We start from the raw sequence: 26,120 nt of genomic DNA on the forward strand, positions 1-26,120 counted from the left end.
TGAGTGCATTTCTGTGCTGGAAACAGCAATTTGCCTGTAAAAACAATGGTAAAGAAATGCTGGCAGGAGGAAGCAAATCGCAGATGCCCACTTTAGGGGCTGTGTGAATGCAGGGGAAGACTCACCCTCTTCCGGGTGGCCATTGGGAGCTGCCATCTACCCTGGGTCCTAACACTCCCTGAGGTGGATAGACTGTACTTACAGAGGGGAATGTGGGTGACAAGCTTCATGCTCCTTACTCCCCCCCCCCCCCAAGAAATGTTCCAGCCACAATGACTTGCTTTGTGGTATCTCCAGGTTTGAGAAAACATCCAACATATTCCTCAGGGGATGGTCTTTCAACAGAACCAGTAAATATGACCTTAAGCATAAACCCACAAGACTGGGTAAGTCAACAGAGACTATTTGCTTCTTACTCCTTCAGAGGAAACAGAAACTTCTGTCCACACCACTACCCCAGGGGCCTCCACCAGCCACCACTGCCTGCAGCAGCCAGTGGGCTCGCGGGTCGGGCCTTCCCTCTATGCTCCAAGCCCCTCACAGACCAAACCAGCACCACTGCGCCATTCAATGTCTCGGTGTCTGTTCAACCCTAACTTGTTTTCTTGAATCTTAAATATGAAAGGAAACTATTTTACAAATTGCTAAGAGGGCTGATGGACCTGCTCCCAAACAGCAGGTTGCTTAGTAGCTACATCCACACACTATGAAAGGCTTGGCACCATCTTAATTTATCAGTATTACTAGACACTGTCCACCATTTCATCACAGTCACGGCTCAGTCAGCATTCACTGAGCAGCCACGTGGTAGCCAGGGGCCGGGATGTGACAGCTAATTATTGATAAAACCTCATGGAGATAACCTCTTGTTGAGGATAGAAGCAGACAATTCCTCATCACTACATTGATAAGTACAATGAGGAAAAATGCAGGAGGTAAGGATAAGATGCCTGACAGGATAAGCTATCTGAAGGGGGTTATCTAAGGGGGGAGGGAGCTGGGGGATTAAGTCTGGCTTTCCTTAAGATATGACTTGTAAGCTGAGCTTTGAAAGATGCAGGTGCAAAAAATGAAGCAAAGTAAAACTTAAAAAGAGGGGGAGAGAATTCTGTAGGAGGGAAAAAGCATCATCATTAAGAACAACAACAAAAAACCCCACATTCTTTACAGAGTAGCGGAAGATGGCGGCCACCTTAGTGCAGGGGCCCGGCTTCTCGGAATGGGATGGCCGGGAAGCAAACCGGTGGAGCCACCTGGCCCATGCGAAGGGAGGCGCCCGCCGAAAAGCCTGGCCAAAAAAGGAAAAGACCCGGCGGAGAATGACACGTCAGCTCCCCCCCATAAAACCCCCCGGTGCCTGGTCCTGCACGCGGTCTCGTCGGGTCCCTGAGTGCCTTAGCGAGTCTCCGCCTGGGAGCGCTACCTATTAAAACTTTACTTTTCGTTCCCTCCCGTCTGCTCGCCTCTTCCTTTGCCGACTTTATGGCTTTACCCTTAGTAGCGGCTGGAAGAGTGAGGCCAGCACCAGTCTGGGGGCCAGAGGCCTTTACCCTTGACTGGGAAAACAGGGAAGTCTCCACAGGGACCACTGTGATGGCCGCGTGGTTTGATGGAGGTGTGGTTCTGGGGGCCGGTCCAGAACCCCCACAGGGTCCTGCATCACCAGTGAGGGACTGACAAGCTGAGCCCTGTCAAGCTCGTGTTCTCTGCTGTCGCTCAGGCTCAGCAGCAGATGGCCAGGCAGTAGCAGCTGCAGTCACCTCCCAGCTCGCTTCCCACAGCCCTGGGAGGGGGCTGAGCCTCCCTGGCACACGGAAGCCAGCCTCTTTAAGGAGATGTGTTACCCATACGGGGAAGACCTAAAGGCAGGAATCATCACTGAGGGCTGGGACTCCCAAAAGAAGGAGGGGGCAGGTGTACTCAGTGCCCGTGGGGGATGTGATGGGAAGACAGTCCTTCACTGGGCGGAGCTCCCGACTATGTGGGTGCTGCCTGGTGGGAAGGCAGCCCCAGGGAGGACGCCTGCAATTCACTGAGACTCGGGCCCCAGCGGAGGCTGATCCACTTGGAGCCACTCAGAATCGGGAGGAGGGTGGCAGGAACCTTTGGGAGACCCATCCCCAGACTGGGAAACTGGTAAATCCTGGATTCTAGGATATGACAAGAGAGACCCGTCGCTACGCAAAGTTCAATAAACATTTTGTCAAAGAGAAGAAAAAAGCATTCCTTTTATCACTGTTCCGCGTAATTATTCTAGTCTTTCCACTTTGGAGGTACTGCAGGCTTATTCTGAGGGCAATTTGACTGGTTAATCTTGAAACCAAGACCAGCTTCCTGCATGTTGTTCAAACGTCTGCCTATGAGGAGCCAGCTGGCTTCCAGACCCTGAAACCTCAGAGCCGCCCTAGGTACAGTTAGCTCCCAAACTCACACAGCACACTTTGTCTTTTTAAAGACAGTTAAGCTAAGTTACTATCTCCTGAGCAGCCACCGTGTCCTGTGCGCCAGTGGGCAAAGTGAGTGCTGTGCCTTATTGCATTTAATCCACAGTGGACAGGCTTCATGGCATCATCTCCACGTTACAGACGGCAAACCGAGGCACAATGGGCTGACTTCTCCAAGGCTTTGCTGATAAGGGGTAGCATCAGGGCTGCATTTAGGAAACTTGTGAGTCACCATTAATGAGGGCCTCAGCCCTGAATCCAGCTGTTGGCCAAACAGACTGCGTCACTGCATACCCCCAGGTCTTTAGCTGAAAGGCCCATTATTTCTTCTCTCCTTCCCACATCCTCCTGGTAAACACATGACGTTATTTAAAGCCCACCTTAAACATCACCTCCATCATAAAACATCCTCCTTTCTGCGATTAGAAACTGTAAATAAGAAAAAACAGAAATAAGGGGCAAGGGAATGTGCTCGTGATACGGCCTGGTAATAATCTTCCAGAAAGAACCACTGACAGCAAGGGCAAGAAGGTATCTGATAAGGAGGCAGAAAGGAAGGATAAACAGACATCACCTGACCACTTTCAGAGACCTTTGTTTCTCTAGAATGCAGGGTGGGGGAGAACAGGGGCACCGAGGAGGAGAACACATGACTCTGGACCAACTCCCTGGGCGGCCAGTCTGTGCTGCACCACAGGTCCCAAAAGCCGGAGATGAACCTCCCCGGTAAAAAGCCATCAGCAGCAGCCTGCACCCGCCTGATCAAGGGTTCAGGCTGGGGCCAGACCCAGCCCTGGAAAAGATAAGGCACAGACTGACAAAGATACCACCAAGAGGTCCTCCCTGGTGGTGCAAGGGGTTAAGTCTCAGCACTAGGAAGCTGTCCGCAGCCACTGCAGCATGCGTTCGATCCCCGGCCAGGGAGCTACCCACATGGCGCAGCAGACCTCTCCAGTCTCGCCCGCTGCTCCCCTCAGCAGTGTATTTCAGTGGATCTGCCTGTTCTGCTCCCCACTCTGTCTCTGGTAAATCCTCTCATCCACCCCCAGACCCGCACCTCTGGCCTGCACCCCAGTTCTTGTATGCACAAATAAATAAAAATTAATCTTTGAGAAAAAAAAAAAGACACCATCAAGGCTGGACGGAGGGAGCCCAGGAAAGGAAAGGGGTGGCGGGCTCATAACCAGCCGAGAGAGAGGATGTCTGGGGAGGCGAACAAAAGAAACTCATTTCCACGAGCCTCATTTAATTTATATTTAGCCTTCTCTTTCTCAGTAATTGAATGCATTATTTATTTTGGCCAGCAATTGCTGCATGTGGCTTTCAGAACAACAGTAATAGGCTTTTAAGGTTAGCACCGCAGCATTTAGAGACCCGAGTAACAATCATCAGATCAATTATTAAACAAGAAGCGGACACCACATCCCTGCTCCACTGCAGGAGCTTGAAGTGGGGGTCGAGGCAGGTGAGGAGCCCCGCACGCTACTCTGAAGGGAGTCGATGACTGGCGTGAGGGGACCAGGCGGTCCTCTCGCTGCTGTCCCTTGTGTGGGCGAGGGCGTCCCGGGGCAGCAGGACAGGGGAAAAGCCACTCCCCCCTCTCCTTTGAGAGGCCTTTATTGAGCTTGGGAATTTTTTTTAACAGCATGAAAGGGCATCTGGTCCTAAGAAACCTGCCTGGGATCTCCTACATCAAGGCCGCGGTCCTGAGTTTATACAGCAGGGAGAAGCAAGACGTGGCTTTGCCACAGCTCCCCCTGCAGCTCCGAGCTCTGGCGTCTACAGCTCCCCCCTGCTCCCAGCGCTGCTGGCAAAGCCAAATTCGTATTCCCATTGGGTCCTCTGCTCCTTTATAGGACGAGCAAGTTTACAGGAGGTTTAAATGCCTAACGTGCCATCTAATCTTCATGTCACACACCCTCGGGTTTTTGGCAGGCGCTGGCAGCCGTGCATGAGATAGCTGTTCATTTTTGCTTGATTTGGTCTCTGGCTAACCCATCATTCCTCGCCAGGCAGGCACTAGGAGAAGCTCCCTGTTTATGACACACGAGGACAGGCACCTGCTCTTCTGGGACCTGCAGTCCCTGTGGGGAGAGGGGGGCATTCAGACAATAAGCACACACAGCAAGAAGTGCAGGGTAAGTGCAGCGACAAGAGTGAGGAAACTGGTGGGGAGCGGGCATACAGGGAGGTGCAGCCCAGTGGACAGGGAAAAGAGGCCTGAGTCTCATCTCTAGCCTGCTAAAAATTAAGGAAAACAGGGCCTCTCCGGTGGTGCAGGGGTTAAGTCTCAGCACGATGAAGCTATCTGCAGCCACCGCACGAGTTCAATCCCTCACCCAGGAGCTACCCACACGGCGCAGCAGACCTCCTGTCTCGCCTGCTGCTCCCCTCAGCAGTGGATTAAAGTAGATCTGCCTGTCCTGCTCCCCACTCAGTGTCTGGTGAATCCTCTCACCCCCGCACCTGTGGACTGTACCTCAGTTCTTGTATGCATAAATAAATAAATCTTTAAAAAAGAAGAAGAAGAAGAAGAAAAGCAGCAAGTGCCTGGGGGAAAGAGAGCTCCAGAAAAGGGGAACAGTGAACGCAATTGGAGGACAGCTGGGTATGTTCAAAGAACAGAAAAAGCCAGTGTGGCTACAGAGTGGTCTGAGATGAGGACAGGGGCAAATGGCTCGGGGTCACGTGTGGGCTCGCAGGCAAGGTGCTTGGCTTAATTCCAAATGCTCTGGGAAGCTGCTGGGTAGCAGGAGTCTGGAGCAAAGTCAGGCAGAGTTTGAAAAGGTTTTTGGACAGTGATCATGTCGGAAGACGTCAACACCCGGAGCTGTGCCAGGGGATGGAGATACAGATGAAGAGAACAGAGCTGCCACCCTGAAGGGACAGGGGAGGCCGCCCAACCCAATGGGCCGGGGCTGAGCCGCTATCCCAGGCGCAGCTGTGATGTCGGGGGAGATGGCTGGGGAGGACACAATCATTCCCACAGCATACGGAAACCCCCAAACTATTCGCTGGACCTTCCTGACTGTTTGCACTGCACAAATGGTGAGTCCTCACAGCATGTTAGTAGGTTCTTGGAAACTGGGACTTTAAGCAAAATGACATAGAACAAAACCAATTTGACCCTTGGCTGACTGACAGAGACAAGAGGTAAGTAGAGCAGATTTCTGGTCACAAAAACATCTCCAAACTTCTAAAGACTCAAAACACAGCTGATGTGAAACCACCACCTGTCTTCCTTACTCGTTTTCCAACCTGCTTATTCTAGTTCAGAGTGGTGGAAGGCTGGGGTATCCCTGCAGCTCAAAGTCCAGGTATCACCTGGACAGGACGCCTTTCCACAGCAGGGCCATTCACCCACACCTGCCTCACCTCAAACGGGGCACCAAGACACTGGTGAGCCTCACCTGCACAGCAGCTGATGTGGGAGGAGAGCAGAGGAAACACACAGACAGGGGAGAAGGTGCCAGCTGCCCACAGGGACCTGGGCCACATCTACTTCTCCCTCATCAGTATTCCAACAAAACAATGCTGAACTAACCAGTGTCGTTCAAAACCTGCTGTGCTCTCGGAGTGGGGAAAGGTCATGGTCTGGAGTGAGATGGGTCAGGGGCTCAGTGGCCCAGGCAGACTTCTTAGCAACTCCTGCCTCAGTTTCCTCACCTGGGAAGCCAGGACCCAACCACAGGAGTGGCCCCATTGGCTGCTGGGAGGATGCAATGAGACAGTACTTGCAAAGGGCTCACCACATAACAAATGCTCCCGGAACTGCTGAGCTGCCGGGGCCCTGCCTTCCTGCCAGCCTTGACAGGCATTCCCCAAGGACCGGCACCCTGTGGCCATGCTACCTCCACAGGAGGGTTTTCACTCTGGGCTCAGCAGGCCAAGTGCCAGGGTGTTGATGGCGCAGAAGCAGCCCTCTGTCAAGGACAGATGGAGCCAAGGGTGAAGAGCCCTCTTCTCGCCCCGTGGGTGCGGTAACACTGAGGCTGCTGACAGCGCCCCCACCCCCAGGTGGGAATGCATCTCAGCTGCCCCAGCAGCAGCCTGCCCCCTGGGGCTCCCTTTGTGGCTTCTTTCCCCTCCTCATCTCGCCTCCCTATCACCCCCAAATCCCTCTCACCACATCCCTTCTCCCCAACGGCTTCTGTACTCAGTGCAGAAAGGGGCCTTAAGCAGAACCTCCCTGCCAACAGCAAGCTGGAGGGTACTTACTGCTGATTAGACTCCACTTGTGTGTCTCTGGGGCTTAAACACACATAACCTCAGCAAGAGTGAGGATGCAGTCCTGACTTCTAGAATTTTCTCAGCACGCTGAGCCTCAGACATCTGAGCTACCTGCCCTTCCTCACAGGAAGGTCATAAACATGTGTGTGTCCAAGGTGTTTCTACTAAAGAAACAGATTTAAAACTCACCATTTAGTGATCACTTTAAATTTTCTTTTCTCTACACAGTCACACTCACACACAGTCACAAAACATGCAGTCACTCACACACAGACACAGTCACACTCACACATACAATCACACTCACACACACAATCACACTCACACACATACACACACAGAGCGCTGAGTCAGCTTCCCTGAGCAGCCAGGGAGGGAGGGAGGGGAGGGAGACGGGCTTACCTTGGGAGAGGCACTGGTTGGCCAAGGCCACCTGACCGGAATGCAGGTAGAGGTTGAGGCGGGTGAAGATGCCCACCAGGGAGGGGATGGTAATGAAGCAGTAGGCGACGCAGGCCTGGAAGAAAGGGGGAGCGAAGCAGGTGACGTGGGCAACGCCACACAGCAGACTGGCACTTGTGTTGCTCACCCACCATGTGCTTTCAAGTAAAAATGATTAAAATGATTCCTCTTCTCATTTTAAACCCCAATTTTTCCCTCTTGCTCTGCTGTAAGTGACTCTTGGAGGTGGGGGGGAGTAAGGACAGCAGCGATATAGGGAAAATAAATCCTCATCTGGCATTCTAGGAAGTAGAGATGACACCCAAACCAATGACTTCAAGATACGGTGGTTGCTCAACAAGGCAGGAGGGGAGTTTGAGGTGGTTTCCTCTGAAGAGAAAGGTAAGAGGTGAGGAAGGGCAGGGCTGGGATACTTATTTTTCACTGTCTGTTTTTGGTCTGATTTCTAGTTTAAAAGCAGGGATATGTTTTGCTTTGATAAAATTTTGAGCCGCATACAAGAAGCTGAATTTTGTTTTTCAAAGTTGAGAACTTATCACGAGGGAAAATGGCACCAGGCCTTGTAGTTACTGGCACAGCAGAGAGATCATTCAGCTGGCACACAAAACTGCAAATCCATCTCTCCACCACCACCCTGTAACATGTATCACGACTCAGACTCTTTTGATCCTTTCTTTTGAGAACATTAAGAAAATTAGTCCACAGATATACAAGGAAAAGAGAATCTGGAAAATCAATACCAAACCACCCATATCGTGTCTTTTTCTGGGAAGAGCAATTTAGAAACTTGCAAACAAAATGACTCACTGGAGTTCAAAGTCCGCGAGCCTTATCTTTAGAACATACCCGAACAAATGCAGCCGTCTTTCTGGAATGATTTCCTTTCATTACTTTCCTTGTTTCCATTGCCAACCGGTTTACACTCTGGATTAATTAATAAATAAAACAGAAAAGGTAATAAAAAGGGTAGCTGGTTAATGTCATCCATAGAGATTGGGACATTAACTGCATACAAGTCAGTAAGAATAAACTGACTGAGACGAAGACTGGTTAGCACTGAACCTGAAATGCGAAGGGGTCATCAGACCTGATTCAATCTCAGCTTGAGCAAACATCTCCAAGAGGGTAAGAACAAAGGCACTCAGTGAGCTAGTCATGCCTATCAACCGGCAGTCTAAATGATCATTTTCTGGTTTAATGAATAGCCAAGGGTTCACTCACTCTATTTCTACAAATCCCACACATGAAGCTTACGAATCCAGAGGACTTAAGAGAAACGTCCCAGTCTGAAAGCAGATCATACCATGTAGCTGTGTGATACTCACTATAACCATAAGAACAGTAATACTAGCAGCCATGGTGTGACTTACAGCAAACTAACTGCTGTTCTAAGAGCGGTTCCTTAGCTCATTTAATCCCCAAATTCCTACAAGGTGGGTCTATTTCCGCCCCATCTTACAGATGAAGTCTCTATGGTCAAGTCTTAGTATAGTAATACTGCAGGGCTGATAACCAACAAGCTCACTCTCCTTGATTTTTCATGAAGCAATTAAAGAGTCTTAGGAAACCTTTCCACAAATATGCAAAGTTTGAACCTATGGCTCCCAAAATGTATACCATGATACCCCACGGTGTCATCAGAGCAAACTCACAGAGACACTACATTTCTTTAGGAAAATACAGCAACACTCAGTTGGCTGAACACTGCAAAGCACTGGTGTGAGGTAGTTCACAGATTCAACAGCTTTGAATCACAATACGTTGAACACATTACACTTCTTGCAGTGCCGGCATATCTTTGTGAAACTGAGTTTTCGGCAGCTGCTGTGATAAAATACAAGTACTGTGCAAAAATCGATAGGGGAAAAAAATGACCTTGGAACAGGAAATAAAGGTAGTGGTGTCCAACATGATTCCGAGGTGGGATACAGGGCGTGCCCAAGAGGTAATGCACACTTCACCAGTAATTACAGCTATTTAAGACTAAAATTAAAAAAAAAAAATTGTTTCTCTCAATTTACGGACATTGTTGTTTCCAAGGGCTACAGTGTAACTATGGCATAAACACTCCAGTCCTTTGACATTGACTTCTTAACAAACAGAATTGTTACTTATGCCTCTTGGCCTGCAGGTAACTTGAAGTTACAGAAAGGCGCTGTGACCCATGAAGTCTGGACTCCATCATACCACAGGGCTCTGGATTAGTATTTCTGTAACTAAATAATCAGTGCAACTCTATTAGCTTTTTCCTGTTGGCATGCAGGAAGGGGAATATGCAAATTCAGAGGGGGAAAAAGGTCAATAAAACCACTAAAGACTTAGGCAAAGCAGTCAGTTTGCTTGATCTTTGAGAAACCACCTTCTACATTTCTGGCAACAGAAGCAGTAAGGGGCCAGAGGAAAGCCAGATTAAAACTGATGCTGATATAGGTGGTCAATAAATATTTACTCAGAGAAGAAAGGGCTGAATAAAAATCCTTACGTGAATCAGTTGTACAAGTACAGGCTCCAGATTGCAGAACATGGACCTGGCCTCGACATAGAAACTCAGCTGTTGTTCAAAGTCACGGCCAAAGGAAACCTAGAATCCAGGAGAGAGATCCTGACAATGTCATCTCTGTGTGGCTGGGAGGGTGTTATGATGACAAGTCACCAAAAGTCCCACAAACACAAATAGGTAGAAATGTAAAGGGTACATAGACAGACAGACAGACAGATACACACACACAAATATACTCTAACTAGGTTTTACATCCAGCTATCATTTAAATATAACTATTACCACTTCATCTTTATGACATGGGCATTGGAGTAGAACATAAAGACCAAAGGGTAAAAAACAGAATCTCAAGCTGGAAACAGGAATTCCCAAGACTAGAAGGAAACCACTGGACAGGAAATAATGGAATGCTGTGAGTCCGCTGTGGCCTTTTCACAGAACATAAATTGCGTTATTGGGGGCCACTGGGTAGGGAGAGGGTTTCTCTAGTTAGAGTCACACCTTTCTGCTTCCTGGTGGGAATTCCAACCCTCGCACCTCTCGAGGGGCTGCTAAGCCATAGATGGAAGTTTCTCCACTGTTCAAAATCCCCTCTTTTGCTATTTCTTCAAATTTCTGAACAGCTTGTTAGCAGGACAAACTTTACTGCTACAGCAACCGTTTTTGTCCAGAAGAGGCTTAACATTGCTACTTGCATTATAGCTATCAAGTTTCACATCTTGTTTTCCATTATAATTTGGTGGCTTGCAGACCAAGTCACAGAAGGTTAAGTGCCACATGATCAGCATAAACCCAGGGCACAGGAGAGACACCTGGTAAAAGCCACTTTGTAACATGGAAAGGGAAAGGTTCATCCTGAATTTTCTTCAAAACTGCCGTGTTGCCCACAGTCAGGTGGATAGCTAAATCGACCGCCATCATTGAATTGAGTCACATTTTCAAGATTATTTCCAAAGTGATCTATTAATTCTATCTTGGTCAGCTTTTGTCCTGACATTTCTATTAAAACAGAGGATGCTGGTGGCAGCTGCTGTTTCAGCCCTGAGCAGCAAAGATGGGGGCCAGGGTTGTTCTGGCTGGGATGCCCTTGTGGGTGGCTTCCAAAGAGGGCGGCAGCGATCCCACCCACGCTGCTGTGCTTCCACAGTGTCCCTCTGTATGCGTCCCATCTGGTGGCAGCGGCTGCCTCCCCTGCCCTCGGGGGGCTGGCCCTGTGACTTGTGACAGACGCAGTGTGGTGGGACACAGCCCTGCTCACCATGCGCTTTCTAAATTGCCTTTCAGAGGTCCTGCAGCTTCTATTTGGACCCTCACCACCTAAGAGCTTGGCTGAGACACAGCATGATGAGAGAACCGTGGAAACAGAGGTCACGTGGACAAGAAAGGAGTCACCCCAGACACATAAGCAAGGCTGTCCTGGGCCCCCAGCCCCATCCTTGCCACAGGAGCAGCCTGGTTACATTCTTAAAGGAATGTAAGAATGAATAAAATCCTGGCATTTAAGGCCACGGAGTTTGGGGGTGAGTTGATAGGCAGCTGTGGGTAGCAAAAACAGACAAGAATGGACACTTGGCATTCTGCACCCCAGCATCATTTCACCATCATCTGATGAGATGTACATCAGGGGCTTCAGAAAGGCCCCCTTCTCCCCGTTCTGGCGGCCCAGGTGCGCATGTGTGCAGAGCATGGCTAGTCAAGCATTCCTTCCCTTTACAAGAGCAATTTGGGCGGATGATCCAAATCAACCCAAAGACACCCAAGCCCAGGACTTCTGCTGTAGGCCTTCCCTGGGGCAGCAGAGCTGGAAGGAATGGAAGCCTAGAGCCTGCCAGAGGGACGAGAGACCAAGGACACGCAGGCAACACCAGGACCCCAGCCCAGCTGCTCCTTCCAGGAGCCCCACCCTGGACTCTTTGTCATGTGAGCCAATTAAGTCCCCTCCCACCCTGTTTTATTTTTCCCTTCAGCCAGTTTGTCTTGGCTCCCTGTCCCCCCGCGCACCCCCCCCCCCCCCCGGGAGAGTGCTGGCTAATATCAGATGTTTTCTAATTTCATCTCATCTCAGTAAAAATGAAAGCACCAGGGAACCAAATGCTAACTATTTTTACCAGCATCAGGATAAACAGTTATATCGCATTGCCAAGCGCACAGCAACTTCTTCCCCAATACTTACCATTTTGATAAATCCATTAATCAAATATGCCAGCATTCTTTTCTCATCCTCAAGAGTGAGCGCACTAAAGTCAATAATTGTACATAATTAACATTGAGAAAATAAATGAGTTTCTAAAGAAAAAAAAAAAAGACATTAACAAGCAATGTTTAACAGGTAAGAAGAACATTCTGCATTTTCTAGACTTAAAAAACTCCCAACGGTCTATATTTGTGCCTTTTGCTGGAAATACGTAATCTACATTAACAATTTAAGTGAGTTTCTCACCCCTTTCTAAGATGTTGTTCTTAAGATGTATTTAAGAGAAGGTAGCTTTCTCTTGTTTGGAATTTGGACAGCAAAGGCCAACTGCAAATACCGTATACTTCAGAGAAATGTGAACTCAACACTTTCAAAAATTTCAAATATGTAGCAGAGTTGGAAGAGTTTATAGTTGAGTACCCACATACCCACCATCAAGATCCTATCATTATCATTTTACAATATTTGCTTTATTATATTACCATCCAATTCCCTCTCCATCTATCAATCCATTTATTTGGGGGATGTATCCTAAAGGCAATCACACATCTCAGTTGCTTCAATTTAATTAGTAATTGAACACAAATATAAATGAGAAAATCTCAAGTCCTTAGAGTTTCCATGATACATCTGAAAGTCTATAAATAGTTTCCCAGGTTTATTTTTGAACAATTTTATGAGTCCAGAAAAAATAGGAATGAAGCTTTTTGTTTGTTGTTTTGTTCTAAATGAAAATAGGTATTAGCAAAGACTGCATGCCCTCCCCTCTAAAAACCAACAGTCCCTGCATTCTTTAAGACTACATTTCCCAGCACCCTTTGCAGGAGGGTCTGGCTATATGACAGTGCTGGCCTAAGGGATGTGGATGCAGGTGATGCAGACACGTGAGCATTGCACATTGCGTCCCTGAAGGAAAACCACTGCCCTCCAGTGCCCACAGGCTACAAATGGGCATGGTCCAGGTAGGCCACCTTCCCCAAGGACGACACCCATTGGGATTTCAGAGCATCAAGCCAGAAGGAAGCTGGGTCGCTGGATGATGTGCTAAGGCAGAGCGTCCCTTCCCCACCTGCCGGTCTCACACTTTCCACAAGATACAAATAAACCTCCTATTTTACATAAGCCAAAACCAGTATCTTACTACAGGATGCTTTTTGTGCCTTTATTTCTATTTTTGTCCAACAAAAGTCTATTGGTTGCATTTATTATGAAAAGTCTCAGTATTTCAATATTTACAACTAACCATGAAGGTGAAAGCATGAAGTCATGAAAAGAAAGATTGTAAAATTCAGAGGAAGAAAAGAGAAAAAACATACAATTCATCTGGTTGATGGTTAAGTTTCAAAACAATTTTCTCAATTCTTGTAACATCTTCCAATAAATCAAGCTGCTTACGCTTTGGGGACTAAAATTTTAGCCACAAATAAGCAGGAATTGCTTTAAGCACAGTCAGATGGAAACATTATATAACAAAACAAAACAACTAGAAAACAGAGGAGTGATAATTTGGCCTCTGACCCAAAGGTAAGGTTAATGGGTAGGTCGGAGTCTCACATCTACTGAGCAAATAAAGTCCTCATGCAAGGAATATAAGCAATTTCATTTGAATTTCAAATAATTTGGCTAATAATGAGAAGAAAATGTAAAGATTGTGTAACTGGGTTGGGGAAATCATTATTATAGTATCTGTTACTCTCAAAAATCTCCAGGAGACGTGGAGTTCAAGTCCATTAAATGAAACCAGCCTTGTTCTCCAACAGCAATTTCTTTGTAAAAACATCTGTCATCTCATTTTCTCAGCCTCTCTCCTCTCCTGCACTGGAATGTCTCGTTACCGAGAATCTTAATAGATCCCATAAAACAGTATTATTCCCAGTGGTAACTTAAAGCAGTAACCCCGTGATGCAGAATTACATGGTTTTAGATTCCACCCATTAAAAAAAAAAAAAAAGATTCCACCCATGTTACAGTTCAGTCTTAAGGCATGGCTTACTTCACGGAGTCGTGCATGGTCTTGCAAACATGCAAAAGGGCGTTCAGAATGACGGGGTCCTTGGTGGGCTCTTGCTGATGCCTAGGAGACATTTAAAGGTAATGATAAAAGCCACATCCACTGAGAGTGGCGAAAGTGTGGACTCCCCTATGGTACACAGTTGAGAAGCAGCAATTTATCTGGTTGGCATTTAACACAGCCCAGCCACCACAGGCCATGTTCTGGTTCTCTCTTAATTCTTCTTTAAATAAGAAGTTCACTCTCCTACACATTGCAACCTGACTTCACTGCAAAATCTTGGCAAAACTACATTTCCTAAGCCAGGTAAAGGGCAAGACTGTTTACTTAATTACGTTTCTGGAACTTTCTGAAGCTGTCCACAACCTGTCTACAACTATGTTAGGTGGCAGGTAAAATTATTAATTTGGTTTTTCAAATAATATAAAAGGACAAACTCTTATAATAATATAAGGAAAGCAGGCATATTTGTTCAAGCATATGGAATTAACCGTTTGGAAAGATAACACAAGGAATATAAAACATATATTCCAGCAACATCTAACTCAATTTTCCAAATCATGTTTTTGACCATATCCACATATTTAATATTTAAAGTGACTTTAACTTTTAATTTAACCTTGTCCTAAAATATATGATATCACCAATTAAATTCATTACACATTATCTAGCTTACTTGAAAATAAATGTACAGCTTTTAAAATAAAAAATCAATCCTCCCTGTTCCACCTGAAATTATTTTATTCACTACCTCCAGTGGACAGTTTAGAGAAACACAGATTTGACCAATAAAATGGAAGAAAATAGATCTGAAAACTGGTGGTCACAATCTAAATATTAACGATGACCTCTCCTGTCTCGCCCACTGCTTCCCTCAGCAGTGTGTTTCGGTCCTTCACCTATTCTGCTCCCTGCTCTGTCTCTGGTGAATCCTCTCATCCTCCCGTGCCTCTGGCCTGCACCCCAGCTCTTGTATAAATAAATAAAATATTTTTTAAAAAAAGAAGAAAAAAAAAGAAAACCTTTCTGACTCTGGTACCTTGATTAAGTATGATTTTATTTTTATCTTTTAAATTGTTAGTAGTAGTAGTTTATCATTAGAGCAACTCCTTCCAAAAACACCTTGCAATAAAAATACAGGTGTGAAGGTCCATAAGGTCCATGCTGCTTTCCTTACTCTGTCATTTTAAATGCTAATTACAAACCTTTATTGTAACTGCTCCTTTTAATGTGGTTTTCCTTTCAATGTTATTTTAGGGATGAACGGCATACATGCCACTAAGCCAAAGCACATAAACGGATTTCCTATCAACAGGTTTCATTCACAAGGGTGGTAGAAATCAAAGTTTTCTGTTAATGTGTTACACTTACTTGATGAAAACTTCCATGATGCATTTGCAAACCTCCACCCGCACACTCTCTTTTTGGAACATGTCCAGAAATGGCAGAAATTTTTCCTAAAAATAAAAAAGCACTCTACATGCAATTTACAGAAGTTACTGGAAGGAATAGTAAAGATAGTGTTTTTCTTCCAGTCTACGTGAGTTATTTTTCCAAATGCTGTTTAACTCGTAATGACATAAATACTTAAGTTGTTTAAACCTAAACTACTTTATAAAAGAAGCTGTTAAAGTATTTATTTTGGCCTGGGGCACCATGAAAAATTACCGAGACATTAAGGGAATCTGTGACTCAGATACAAATTTCCAAAATAATTAAGACATGTTACTTACCACTGAGAAAAGCACCGAGAAGTCATGAAAGTGGGCAACCACTTTCTTAATTATGGACTGAAGCTGCAAAACAAAACAACACACACATCTTATTCAGTAAAACTTGGATATTTTTAAAAAGGAAATTCTTTCATAATTTGCAATTGTAATTACAGTCAAGAAAACCTGGATGCTCACAGAACAGGGAACAATGGGTTAGGCGAAGCTGGTCTCAGTCTGAGTTTGCCCCCCTCACTCTAGTCTTGGGGGAAAGCACCTTCTCAGCCTCACATGTCACATGGAAGCAGAGCAGCTTCTGCTCATCATGAGGATTAACTAGAACGATTTCTGGAAAACGTGTCGAGTAGTACCTGCCCGTTAACACATTTATGCACATGAATGAATATTTAGCGGGGGAACCTCTTCTATGCAGCAGTCATCACGGTGACTTAGCTCTGCCACAATGGCTTGAAAGCAGCCATAGGCAACATGGAAACGAATGGGCGTTGCCGGGCTCTAATAAAAAAACTTCATTCATAAACTGTGGGTGTGTAGGGGGGAGGGGGTGACACACAATGGTCATGAGGGAGTGAACAAGGCAAACGTTAACAACCGGTAAATCGGGGTAAAGAATAATGGGCATTCTCTGTGCTATTCTTTCCACTATCCATTAAGTTTTATTTCCAAAGAAACTGAAAAAACATAAGCACCTGCTTACTGATGTAAGTCACATCTCACGCAGCCTCACAACCACTGTGGCAAGGGGTGGTGGTGGGGGAGGGATGCCCCTCTCAGTCCCATTTCACAGGTGAGAAAACTGAGGCCCAGCAAAGATTAAGTGACTGACTAAAGAGCACACAGCTGAGACATGGCGGAGCGTGGATTCAAGCCCGGGATCAACCAACCTCACAGCCTGACCCGTGCAATGCGCCCATTTAATCCGCCAGGTAAAATGCCCCAAAGTGCAGAAGTGAGAGAAACAAACCTATTACCTGCGGGTAGGAGTCTTCAAAGGCGCGATCTGGAGTCATGTGCTTGATGACATCTGCCAACACCGTATTCACCTCTCGCTTCTACGTGGGGAAAGTAAGTCACACCTGTATCACACACTGCACGGCAGACACTTTTTTCTGGCACAAAGGACTAACATTTTTAGGAGACATCACACACCTTCCAGGGAGAAATCACACCTGTATCCTAGCGTTAAAGATGGTCTATGACGGTTGTGTCCACACAAAGACCAGACTAAGACACAGTTCGAGAAGGTTCCCAGGTGTTAGCTTGCCCCTGCTTTCCCTGAGTGCTGGTAAAGTAGGCCATGCCGCAGGCCCCTCACCAGGGAGAACAGTGAGGCATCGAGGCTTCCTGGCAGAGCAGAGTTGCCCCCCGACAAGCGGGGCAACCCAGAGCCTGTTCCACCTTGTCATTTGTGTTCTCAGGCTGCCAGCCACAGCCCAAGTCCAGCCCAGTGCCTGCTTTATATGGCCTGTGACTTTGAGAATGATTCACACTCAAGTTAAAAAGAATAGCATCTCATGATAGCAAAAACTGTATGCGACTCACATTTCAGTGTGCATAAAGTGCACTGGAACACAGCTGTACTCACTCACGCATTGTCTCTGGCTGTTTCCAACCACCACGGCATTGCTGGACGCTTGTGCCAGAGATCACACAGACCAACAAAATCACAGATACTTACTATCTGGCCTTCTAAGGAAAAAGTCTACATGCCGGGCACAGCGAAGCCTCCCAGCACACAGCACCTGTCCACTACACAGCCGCCATGAGGTGTAGGCTCTCGCCTATGCTCGCAAGACTCCCCAGCATGGGCATCATTATCCACATTGTACAGATGAGGGGACAGAGGCTCAGAGAAGTTAAATGACTTAACTAGGGTGACATGTTTTTTTTTTGTTTTTTAAGTCTGTCAGTAGCACTAAAAGAGTCAATGCTCCTTGCAGAAATAGCTGATTCTGAATCTGGGGAAGAAATAGGTAAAGTGGCTGGAACACTTGACAGCAGGCAGCAAGGAAAGCATCAAAGACCCTTAGGAGGCTCGGAAGCCAACCTGAAAAACATATGCGGGACGCTAGGCACTGAGCATCAGTGGGTTAAAACACATCAGAGGTATCTGAACCCATGAGTCTCTAAAGACACAAACAGTCAGTACTATTCACGGATCACCTTTGGGGATGCTGGGGAATCAAATCCTTAGTGTAAGAACTAGTAAATAACAGGGACAAGATGAACATTAGTACTACGCTTTCTATACAAACTGTACTTCGGGGTAACCAAGTACCTGACAAGAGGAGTTTCCCTTTATGCAGGTATCACAGCTAACAATAAAGAAGAAATGATAATAACTGCAAACCTCACCACTGGGCAACCTCTTACAAACCGTGAGATGCAATGAGCTTCAGTGGCTGCTCCCAGAGAGACAACGAGATTCCACGAACCCACAGCCCATCGAATCTCTAGAAATAAAGTCTCTGCTCTTTGACAAGCCTGGTCTTTCCCAAGTTGGGTTCCAGTCTGGGTCAGTGTCTTTGTTTGCTTGGAAAAAAATTACATGCAGGTCAAATATGTTTGGGAAAGTCTGCTTCCAAATGCCTATGGAAAGTTACATGGTAAAGTCCATCAGCTAAATGGACTTCAGCATGTGAGCATCGAAACATACTATGGTAAAAAAATCTTCTCCACTCTGTATGATGCAGCATTTCCCAAGTTAAATATGAACTGTTATCTATAGTGCACATATTAATGCTCCATCATGCCGTATCATAAAGGAAGCTATTTTTTTAACTCAAGGTCAATTCCCATTGTAAAATGCCTACAAGCTGAAGCTAGCCCTGTTCACTCTCATAAACACAGGAAAATGTATATATATTCTTTTCAAAAACGATTCTAGTCATACGTACCGTGAAATGCCTGCAGGTGTATTCTACCCACACTTCAGCACAATTAACATACTCCTACAAAGAAAAGGTAAAAATACCTTTACAATAAGACACAGGGTTGATCTCAGGGCAAAAGCTGAACAGTTGCCAATCCTTTCAAGAGTTCTGACACTGAAGAGCGATAGGAATTTCAAGAGTGGTTCATCTACACAAAAATCTGGCCCACTGATATATCTAATGCTGAGGGTGAGTTATAAAGACACTAAGTGGCTTCAATGAATTACTTTAATTCCAGAATTGCTACACGGGTGGAGACAGAAATCTGGGCATCTCTGCCATGCCTGGACCGTGGACAGGACGCTGGGGAAGCCTCACTCCACCTCAGCAGAGAAGTTGACATAGAGCTGGCAGAAGCTCCAGCTTTGCCTAAAATGTAACATTCGCATGTTCTGGAAAAAAAAAAAACCAACCAGCTTCCTGTCCTAAAAAAAAAAAAAACAACTTTGTCCTACAGAGAAGTGAAGTATATGTGCTGTGAAAAAGTTAGCAAGCACAAAGGTTTTAGATGAGAAATTGTATGTCTGATTCAAGTCCAGGAAAAACAAAGAGATGGTGTGGAATTGATAGTGACTTAGGGCTGAGGAAAAACTGGCCAGGGAAAATGGAGTCTGCAAGTATGCCTCTTCTGTTCTGACACTGGAAAAGAAAGATAGGAAGGGAAGAAAACAGTAATTTCATTCACACAAGAAAAGCCAGGAACATTCTTAGGGCAAACTGGAATGCTAAGAAGGTAAACTGAGGAAAGTGAGTGTGAAGTTAACGACTGGAAAAGACTGTTTACATAGGCTTTTGATGCAAGGTTGCTTTTAACCACTGCTGTACTGGACCTCACAGCCCCAGGCTTTTGCGTTAAATAGCCTAAACAAGCTGTTTCAGTTAGCCAATCTGCGTTAATTAAGTAGAGAATTTCAACAGCTGAAGTTGAGTGGGGAATTTGCTAAATGTAAGCTAGGTGCATAATTCTGTAAATAAGTTTTCTAGTTTTTTTCTAAAGTGTACCATTGTCCTAAAGGTATTATTAAAAAATGTGGTGACTAGCAAGGGTTTATCATTGATCGCATTTTAATAGCCCCTTCTTGATAATAAATGATTGTATCGAATGCTACTTATCCATATTCAGATATTTGCTGTGTTAGCATGGAATGTTTGTGTCCCCCCAAAATACATAAGCTGAAATCCCAGTTCCCAACATGATGGTATTAGGGGGTGGGGCCTCTGGGAGGTGATTAGGTCATAAGGATGAAGGCCTCATGAATGAGATTAGCGCCCTTAGAAAAGGGACACCATTCAGCTCTCTTGTTCTTCCCTCCATGGCAGAAGTTGGCAGTCCGCAACACAGAAGGGGGCCCTCGTCAGAATTTGACCATGCTGGTTCCCTGATATTGGACCTCCAGACTCCAGAACTGCAACTAATAAACATCTGTTGTTTAAAAGCCACCCAATGTGTGTATTGTTACAGCCACCTGAACTAAGACACCTTTTAAAGTTTCAAATACTTGTCATGGCCTCAAGATAAGACATATTTCAGTATGAACATTTTAAAATGCACATTTAATCGGTTCTTCATTATAAGTTAATATAGAATTTTAAAAAGTAGAACTCTTCAAAAAAAAAGGTATGATTGGTTGAGAGATTTTTTTTTTTTAAAGATTTATTTATTTATTTATACAAGCACTGGGTACAGTCAGAAGCACAGGAGGGTGAGAGAATTCACCAGAGCCAGAGTGGAGAGCAGAGCAGGCAGAAGGACCGAAGTACACTGCTGAGGGGAGCAGCGGGCGGCAGGAGAGGTCTGCGCGCCATGTGGGACCCTCCTCCGGTGGCCGGGGAGCAGCCAGGGATCAAACCAGCGCTGCAGAGGCTGCGGGCAGCTTGGCAACCCAGCGCTCAACCGCTGCGCCACCAGGGAGGCCCGAGAGATTTTTTTTTAAAGAAAGAACATACAGGGGCCTCCCCGGGGGCGCAGCGGTTGAGCGCTGGGTTGCCAAGCTGCCCGCACCCGGCCACCGGAGGGTCCCACATGGCGTGCAGACCTCTCCTGCCGCCTGCTGCTCCCCTCAGCAGTGTACTTCTGTCCTTCTGCCTGCTCTGCTCCCTGCTCTGGCTCTGGTGAATTCTCTCACCCTCCCGCGCTTCTGACTGTACCCAGTGCTTGTATGTATGTATGTATAAATCAATAAATCAATCAATCAACAAATAAATAAATCTTTTTAAAAAAAAATAAAGAAAGAACATCCAGGAAAGCTTGTACAAAAGACAGTTGATCTAAGGTCCAAATGTCACCGACCTGTGGGTTCTTCAATTTCGTGATAACTTTCCAAGCTTCATTGAGAATCTGAAGTCGGTCCCCCTCGGGAGGGTCAGCCAAGGCCAACTTCAACCCCAGTGAGCGAAAAAGAAGATGCTAAAGGAGACATCAACCAGTTATCACACTGGAGACTTGACAGAGTAATATGAGGCTTAAAGAAAAACATCACAACATTTAGTTCACCTCAGTCAGGGTTGAATTCCCAACCGCCTCTTTCTAAAGTTCTACCACAGACTTATGCTGGCCAGACTGAGACACTCAAGACCCAGCTGTTTTGTGTATTGGCCTAATTTGTGAGCCACAGCTTTCCATAATGAGTGCAGACACATTTGTCAAGACGTAAGAGCAAAGTCTTTCCCAGACACTGCCCAGTGAGCACTCATGGCCTTGTCCGTGTCTGACAGTGCCCATCGCCAACCCATCGTCCACTGAGTTCTGCAGAGACAGGGCCTTTGCTCGTTCTCTGCTGTCCCAAGCAACCCCAGCACTGGACTCTGTCCCTTGAGAGTGACCAGCAGAAATGCTGCCTGTTTGCTCCCCCTCAGCTTTATGGCCAGAGCCTACCTTAGGGAAACCGGACTCATCACACTCCTTAATCATGGCGATGAAACCCATGGACCTTGCGGCAATGAACTCGGCCTGGAAAGCTGACATCACGGAGTTCAACAGCAACGCACTACAAGATACACACACCACATCAGCAGGGCCTCCCCTGCTTTATTTTAGAGTTGCTTTATTTTAGGATGCGAGTTGCCAGGAAGGATGACTGACAGCCCTTTAATGGTAAAGCTGGGGAAAATTTTTTTAAACAGACAACCTCTAGACACTAATATTTTGTGCATATCTAGAACTTAATAAATGTTGAACTGACTGGATGAGCAGATGGATGGATGGATGGATGGATGGATGACACGTAAATAAGCAAGTGATCAAATCCACTTAAAAAGAGGTAGAGCAGGCCTTCAAAAGGCTGGTGCACTGATGAAATGAAACATCAAGCAATGATATTGATCCAAGTCACAGATATACATCCACATGAATTACAAAAAGCACCATTCTAAGGTATGGAACATAACAATACTGGGGCACAACAAACCCCAGCCGAGGCTGCTCACCCCTCTACCATGGGAAGGAGAGCAATGGATAAGCTCATGTGTCTGGGAGTCAGGAAGATCAGGCTCATCCTGGTCCTATAACTTATCACCGCCCCATAGGAGAGGGGACTATTTCTGTATCCATTTTATAGAAGAGAAGACTGAGGCACACAGAGGTCAGATTAGTGACCCAACATCCCAAAGCTAAGTAAGAGTGGAACCAAGGTCTGAAGCCACACCCTCCCGCCTTCCTGTTGGCCTGCTGGCCCGCTCGCCCACTCCGCTCGCCCACTCCGCTTGCCCACTCCACTCGCCCACTCAGCTCGCCCAGCGGAAACAAAGCAGCCAACTCCATCTCCAGACTCCTGTTTGATGAACTTGAAAAATACTTACTTGTTTCCTAGTTTCTTGCATCTCTCCATCATCTCAGTTAGCAGGGCCTAATCAAGTTGAAAAGTATAATAAAAACCATCAGGTTGGAGAACCTAAAGCAACATTTCTAAAGCAACAAAGAAATTTCTCAAATAACACTTTAAAATAAATGTAGCCACACCCATTTACACAACTCTCAGTGCCTGGCATGGGAGGGGAGACTGGGGGAGGGAAAAACTCACTTTCAAGGCACTTAGTATATTGGATGGGGCTCTGGGTTCAAATCCATTCTCACCAACCACAACACTGAAACCCTGGGCCAGTCCCCCAGCCTGTGAGACCTGGTTTCCTCACCCTTCAGCAGATGATCCAGGCAGCACCACTAGCAGGTGGGCCCTGGTGTACCACGGTCACTATGGTCTCACGGCCACCAGAGGCAGCCTCTCTCCTCCCATTCCAGAGGAGAACACAAGTCCCAGGACAATGGCGTGCTGTGACAAGGTGACACAGCTGGCTGCATTGTGCCAGGTGTGACAGGGAGTCTGGTATCAAAGGCTATGCTCTTCACCACATTTCCTCTCCTTTTATTTTAAAGCACATTTTCTCCCCCAAAAGGAAGTAAGCATTTCACTCCTGGAATACTGTTAATGGCTTTAGAACTGTCTTAAAACAATTATCTTGAAAAGAGCTCCTGTTTAAAAAAAATCAATGAAAGAAGTATCCTTCAGGCAGCGGTCTGGAGAAGGTTCTGCACAGCACAAAGTCAACCCGAATACTAAAGGCCACCAAGAGCAGCCTGGACCCCAAGTGCTCCCCATGCCCCAAGTTAGGCTATACAGCTTCCTCACTGACTCTTCACAACAGCCTGGGACACCCTGGGAAATGATCCCTGCTTTACAGAGGTCAGAAAGGTCAAGCTACTTCCAATGAGAGGGCAGAGGGGAAAGGAGACTGGTATCCAAGTGGGTCCTGAGGCCAAAAATAAAGGAATCCTCTTTAACATAAGTACACCCTTCTGTTGTGGCCCTCTGGATCCGGGGAATGGCCTGAATAATTAAGGTGACCGCTGGCTGTGGAACTATTATCAGGGCCCTCAGCCCCAGAACCCTGACTTGATTCAGATTTTTGTCTCTTCCCCACTATATCAGGTGGTATCCTGTTACAGACTGAATCAGGTCCCCCTAAAATTCATATACTGAAGCTGTAACCCTCAACGTGACTAAGTATGGAGACAGGACTTTAAGGGAAGTGAGGTGATAAGGTGAGGCTCTCATCCAACAGCACCGGTATGCACACACACACACACACACCAGGTGCACACAGGAAAGACCACGTGGGGACACAGCGAGAAGTCACTGGTCCTCAAGCCAAAGAAAAGGCCCAACAGAAACCAACTCTGCTGACACCTTGATCTTGGATTTCCAGCCTTCAGTGAAAAAATACATCTTTGTTGGGTAAGCCCCAAGACCATGGTACTTTGTATGAGAATGTGAAGTCCATCCCTCTAATATGGTCTAAAGTTTGAATGCCACACAAAATTCCCATGTTGAAACCGAACTCCCAAAGTGATGGTAGCAGGAGGTGGTGCCTTTGGGAAGTGATGAGAGCCTGAGGGTGGAGCCCTGGGGAAGGGGATTAGTGCCCTTATAAAAATGGTCCAAGAAAGCTCCCTTGTCCCTGCTGCCATATAAAAGCTTGTAGATCATCTACAAGCCAGGATGTGGGCCCTTACCAGATGCCAGATGTGCCCAGAAAGTGAAAATTCATTATCTATTGTTCAGAAGTCACCCAGTTTGTGGTCTTTTGTTCCAGCAGTCCAAACAGACTCAGGCTAATGGAGGCTGAGCAAACTAATATAGGTCCAAGCTCATCATCCTTCCTGTGGGGTGAGTGGTGGGTTAGATGTGGGGATATGGTGCATCTCTAGCAGCTGAGATGGGAGCTTTGACGAAAGGTTTCCTGTTCTTAACCAGGAACCCAAGGACCTGAAGATGAAGACCCCATACTTCTGCCCCTGGATGCTGTCACTTCTGGAAGTGATGCTGCTATCTGGGGCCAGCACAGCAGAGACAGATGGACAAACCTGTCTGCCTGGACCCCCACACATGCCAGAGACAGAACACACTAATTAGTTTTGGGAGTTGGTTAGGTGTTTGTTCCTGGCCATCAGAAGCATCCCAGCTGGTAGTAAAATTGATGATGTCACAAATGGCTTCCCCAACCCAGACCTGAGGAGTTTATATTTGAAGTCATTCTTGAAGACCAATATCAAAGCGATTTGTGGGAAAGGCTAAGAAAGGCCATTTGCCCCCAACACACACCATCCAGCACCTACCCATGGAGCAGCTTGGGTGTGCCAGCCACTGTTCTGGGCATGGGGAACATGGTGGAAGACATCAGACAGAAACCCTGCCCTGATGTGCTCAGTCTTTCTCGTACACAGGCCGGATGCACACGCACCCAAGGGAAACCTCTCAGCCCGCCACTCCTGCAGAGAGGAACTAGGGCAAATGGCAACATATGGACAAAACATTCTGGTCATTAAGACAAATGTTCTCTTAAAGTTCTCTTTTTCACAAGAGATGAATGCATTAAAAAGGCATCCAAGGATATGACTTTTTTAAAAAGGCCTTCTTGCAATTAGAACTGTAGGAATACCCATGCATGTCTCGGGAGCCAAATGTTACGGATCCCAGGCAGGACCGTTAGAGGCTATTAATTTTTTTTTCCCTGAGAAGTGACAGGATTGATTATTTTTGGCAAGAACAAGAACAACAACAGTTCACACCAGGTTGAGATCGAAACAAGCCTGTTGGCCAAGAGAGACCACTGAAAACTTGCAGCTCAGCAAGTTTGCAGACACAAGTCGGAACTTGAAGATTCGTAGGACCCCAACATTTCACTTATTTATATAATTTTTTAGTAAAAATTATAAGAAACGTTTATAGACAACACTTCTGTGCATTAAAAGTGTCACTATCCTCCTTCCTAACTCCAGCTTCCTACAAGGGCTCCCCAGGGCCAATATACTCATGTTTATCTTTTTAGACCTTTGTGCCTTGTGAATAGACAGATTCTGTCACAGATCTTATTTGACAGTGTTACAAAAATGGACAGTGTGATTCGCACAGGCTTGCCTTTTTTTATTTAAGAAATCTAGCAGGGGCCCCCCCTCCCCCCAAGCCAGCACACACACATCCACCTCATTCTTTTCACTGCAGAAGAACCTACAGGCTGGAACCTACAGGCTGGACACAGCATTACCGTTATTATGAACATTATTGTTCAAACTACCCCGAAGTGATGAAGTTTTAAAAATGTTTTATCTTGAGCCAATTATAGACTCCTAAGAAAGTACATAAATAGATGTCCTGGTACCCATCACCCAGCTTCCCCCAAGGGGAACATCTGAAACTTACATAATGTTATAATGCAGTGTGACTTCAAGAAGAAAGTCATTAATTAAAAAAATGCAATTCACTGGAGAGAATTTGAAAATGAAAAGTTAAAAGGAGACAAACAGTCCCCTAAAATCCTGCCATCCACCAATGGCCAGTGTTGGAATTTTGTTACATCCCCTTTTTTATATCTCTGTCTCTGTTTTCACTCTTACTCTGTAATTTGGTTTTGAGCCTCTTCCCCTGTATGATTTTATGGTGCTCTCCCTTGCTGAACACTGTAATCAGGGCCTCCCCTGGTGGCACAGTGGTTGAGCGCTGGGCTGTGAGGCTGCCCGCAGCCTCTGCAGCGCCGGTTCGATCCCCAGCCACCGGCAAGGGTCCCACATGGCGCGCAGACCTCTCCTGCCACCCGCTGCTCCCCTCAGCAGTGTACTT

At 46.3% G+C, this 26,120-nt stretch overlaps 1 protein-coding gene and 1 pseudogene across 1 annotated transcript in view; one reads left to right on the plus strand and one right to left on the minus strand.

Moving 5' to 3' along the window:
- The window catches only part of VPS35L (VPS35 endosomal protein sorting factor like), a 101,608-nt gene that overhangs the window by 35,117 nt on the left and 40,371 nt on the right, over positions 1–26,120 (minus strand). Inside the window, exons 15-26 of the mRNA XM_037507530.2 lie at positions 22,306–22,352; positions 21,383–21,494; positions 20,798–20,914; positions 18,472–18,525; positions 16,546–16,626; positions 15,575–15,637; positions 15,213–15,298; positions 13,824–13,904; positions 11,810–11,873; positions 9,619–9,717; positions 7,983–8,060; positions 7,077–7,191 (exon numbers count right to left, since the gene is read on the minus strand). Coding sequence (XP_037363427.1) covers positions 7,077–7,191; positions 7,983–8,060; positions 9,619–9,717; positions 11,810–11,873; positions 13,824–13,904; positions 15,213–15,298; positions 15,575–15,637; positions 16,546–16,626; positions 18,472–18,525; positions 20,798–20,914; positions 21,383–21,494; positions 22,306–22,352 — 997 coding nt within the window. The remainder of the gene's footprint in view (positions 1–7,076; positions 7,192–7,982; positions 8,061–9,618; positions 9,718–11,809; positions 11,874–13,823; positions 13,905–15,212; positions 15,299–15,574; positions 15,638–16,545; positions 16,627–18,471; positions 18,526–20,797; positions 20,915–21,382; positions 21,495–22,305; positions 22,353–26,120) is intronic.
- LOC119240272 (proteasome subunit beta type-6-like) lies at positions 1,483–2,140 on the plus strand (annotated as a pseudogene).

Source organism: Talpa occidentalis, unplaced genomic scaffold, assembly GCF_014898055.3.
Source record: "Talpa occidentalis isolate TD23 unplaced genomic scaffold, MPIMG_talOcc4v2.1 talOcc4.12, whole genome shotgun sequence".
NCBI lineage: Eukaryota > Metazoa > Chordata > Mammalia > Eulipotyphla > Talpidae > Talpa > Talpa occidentalis.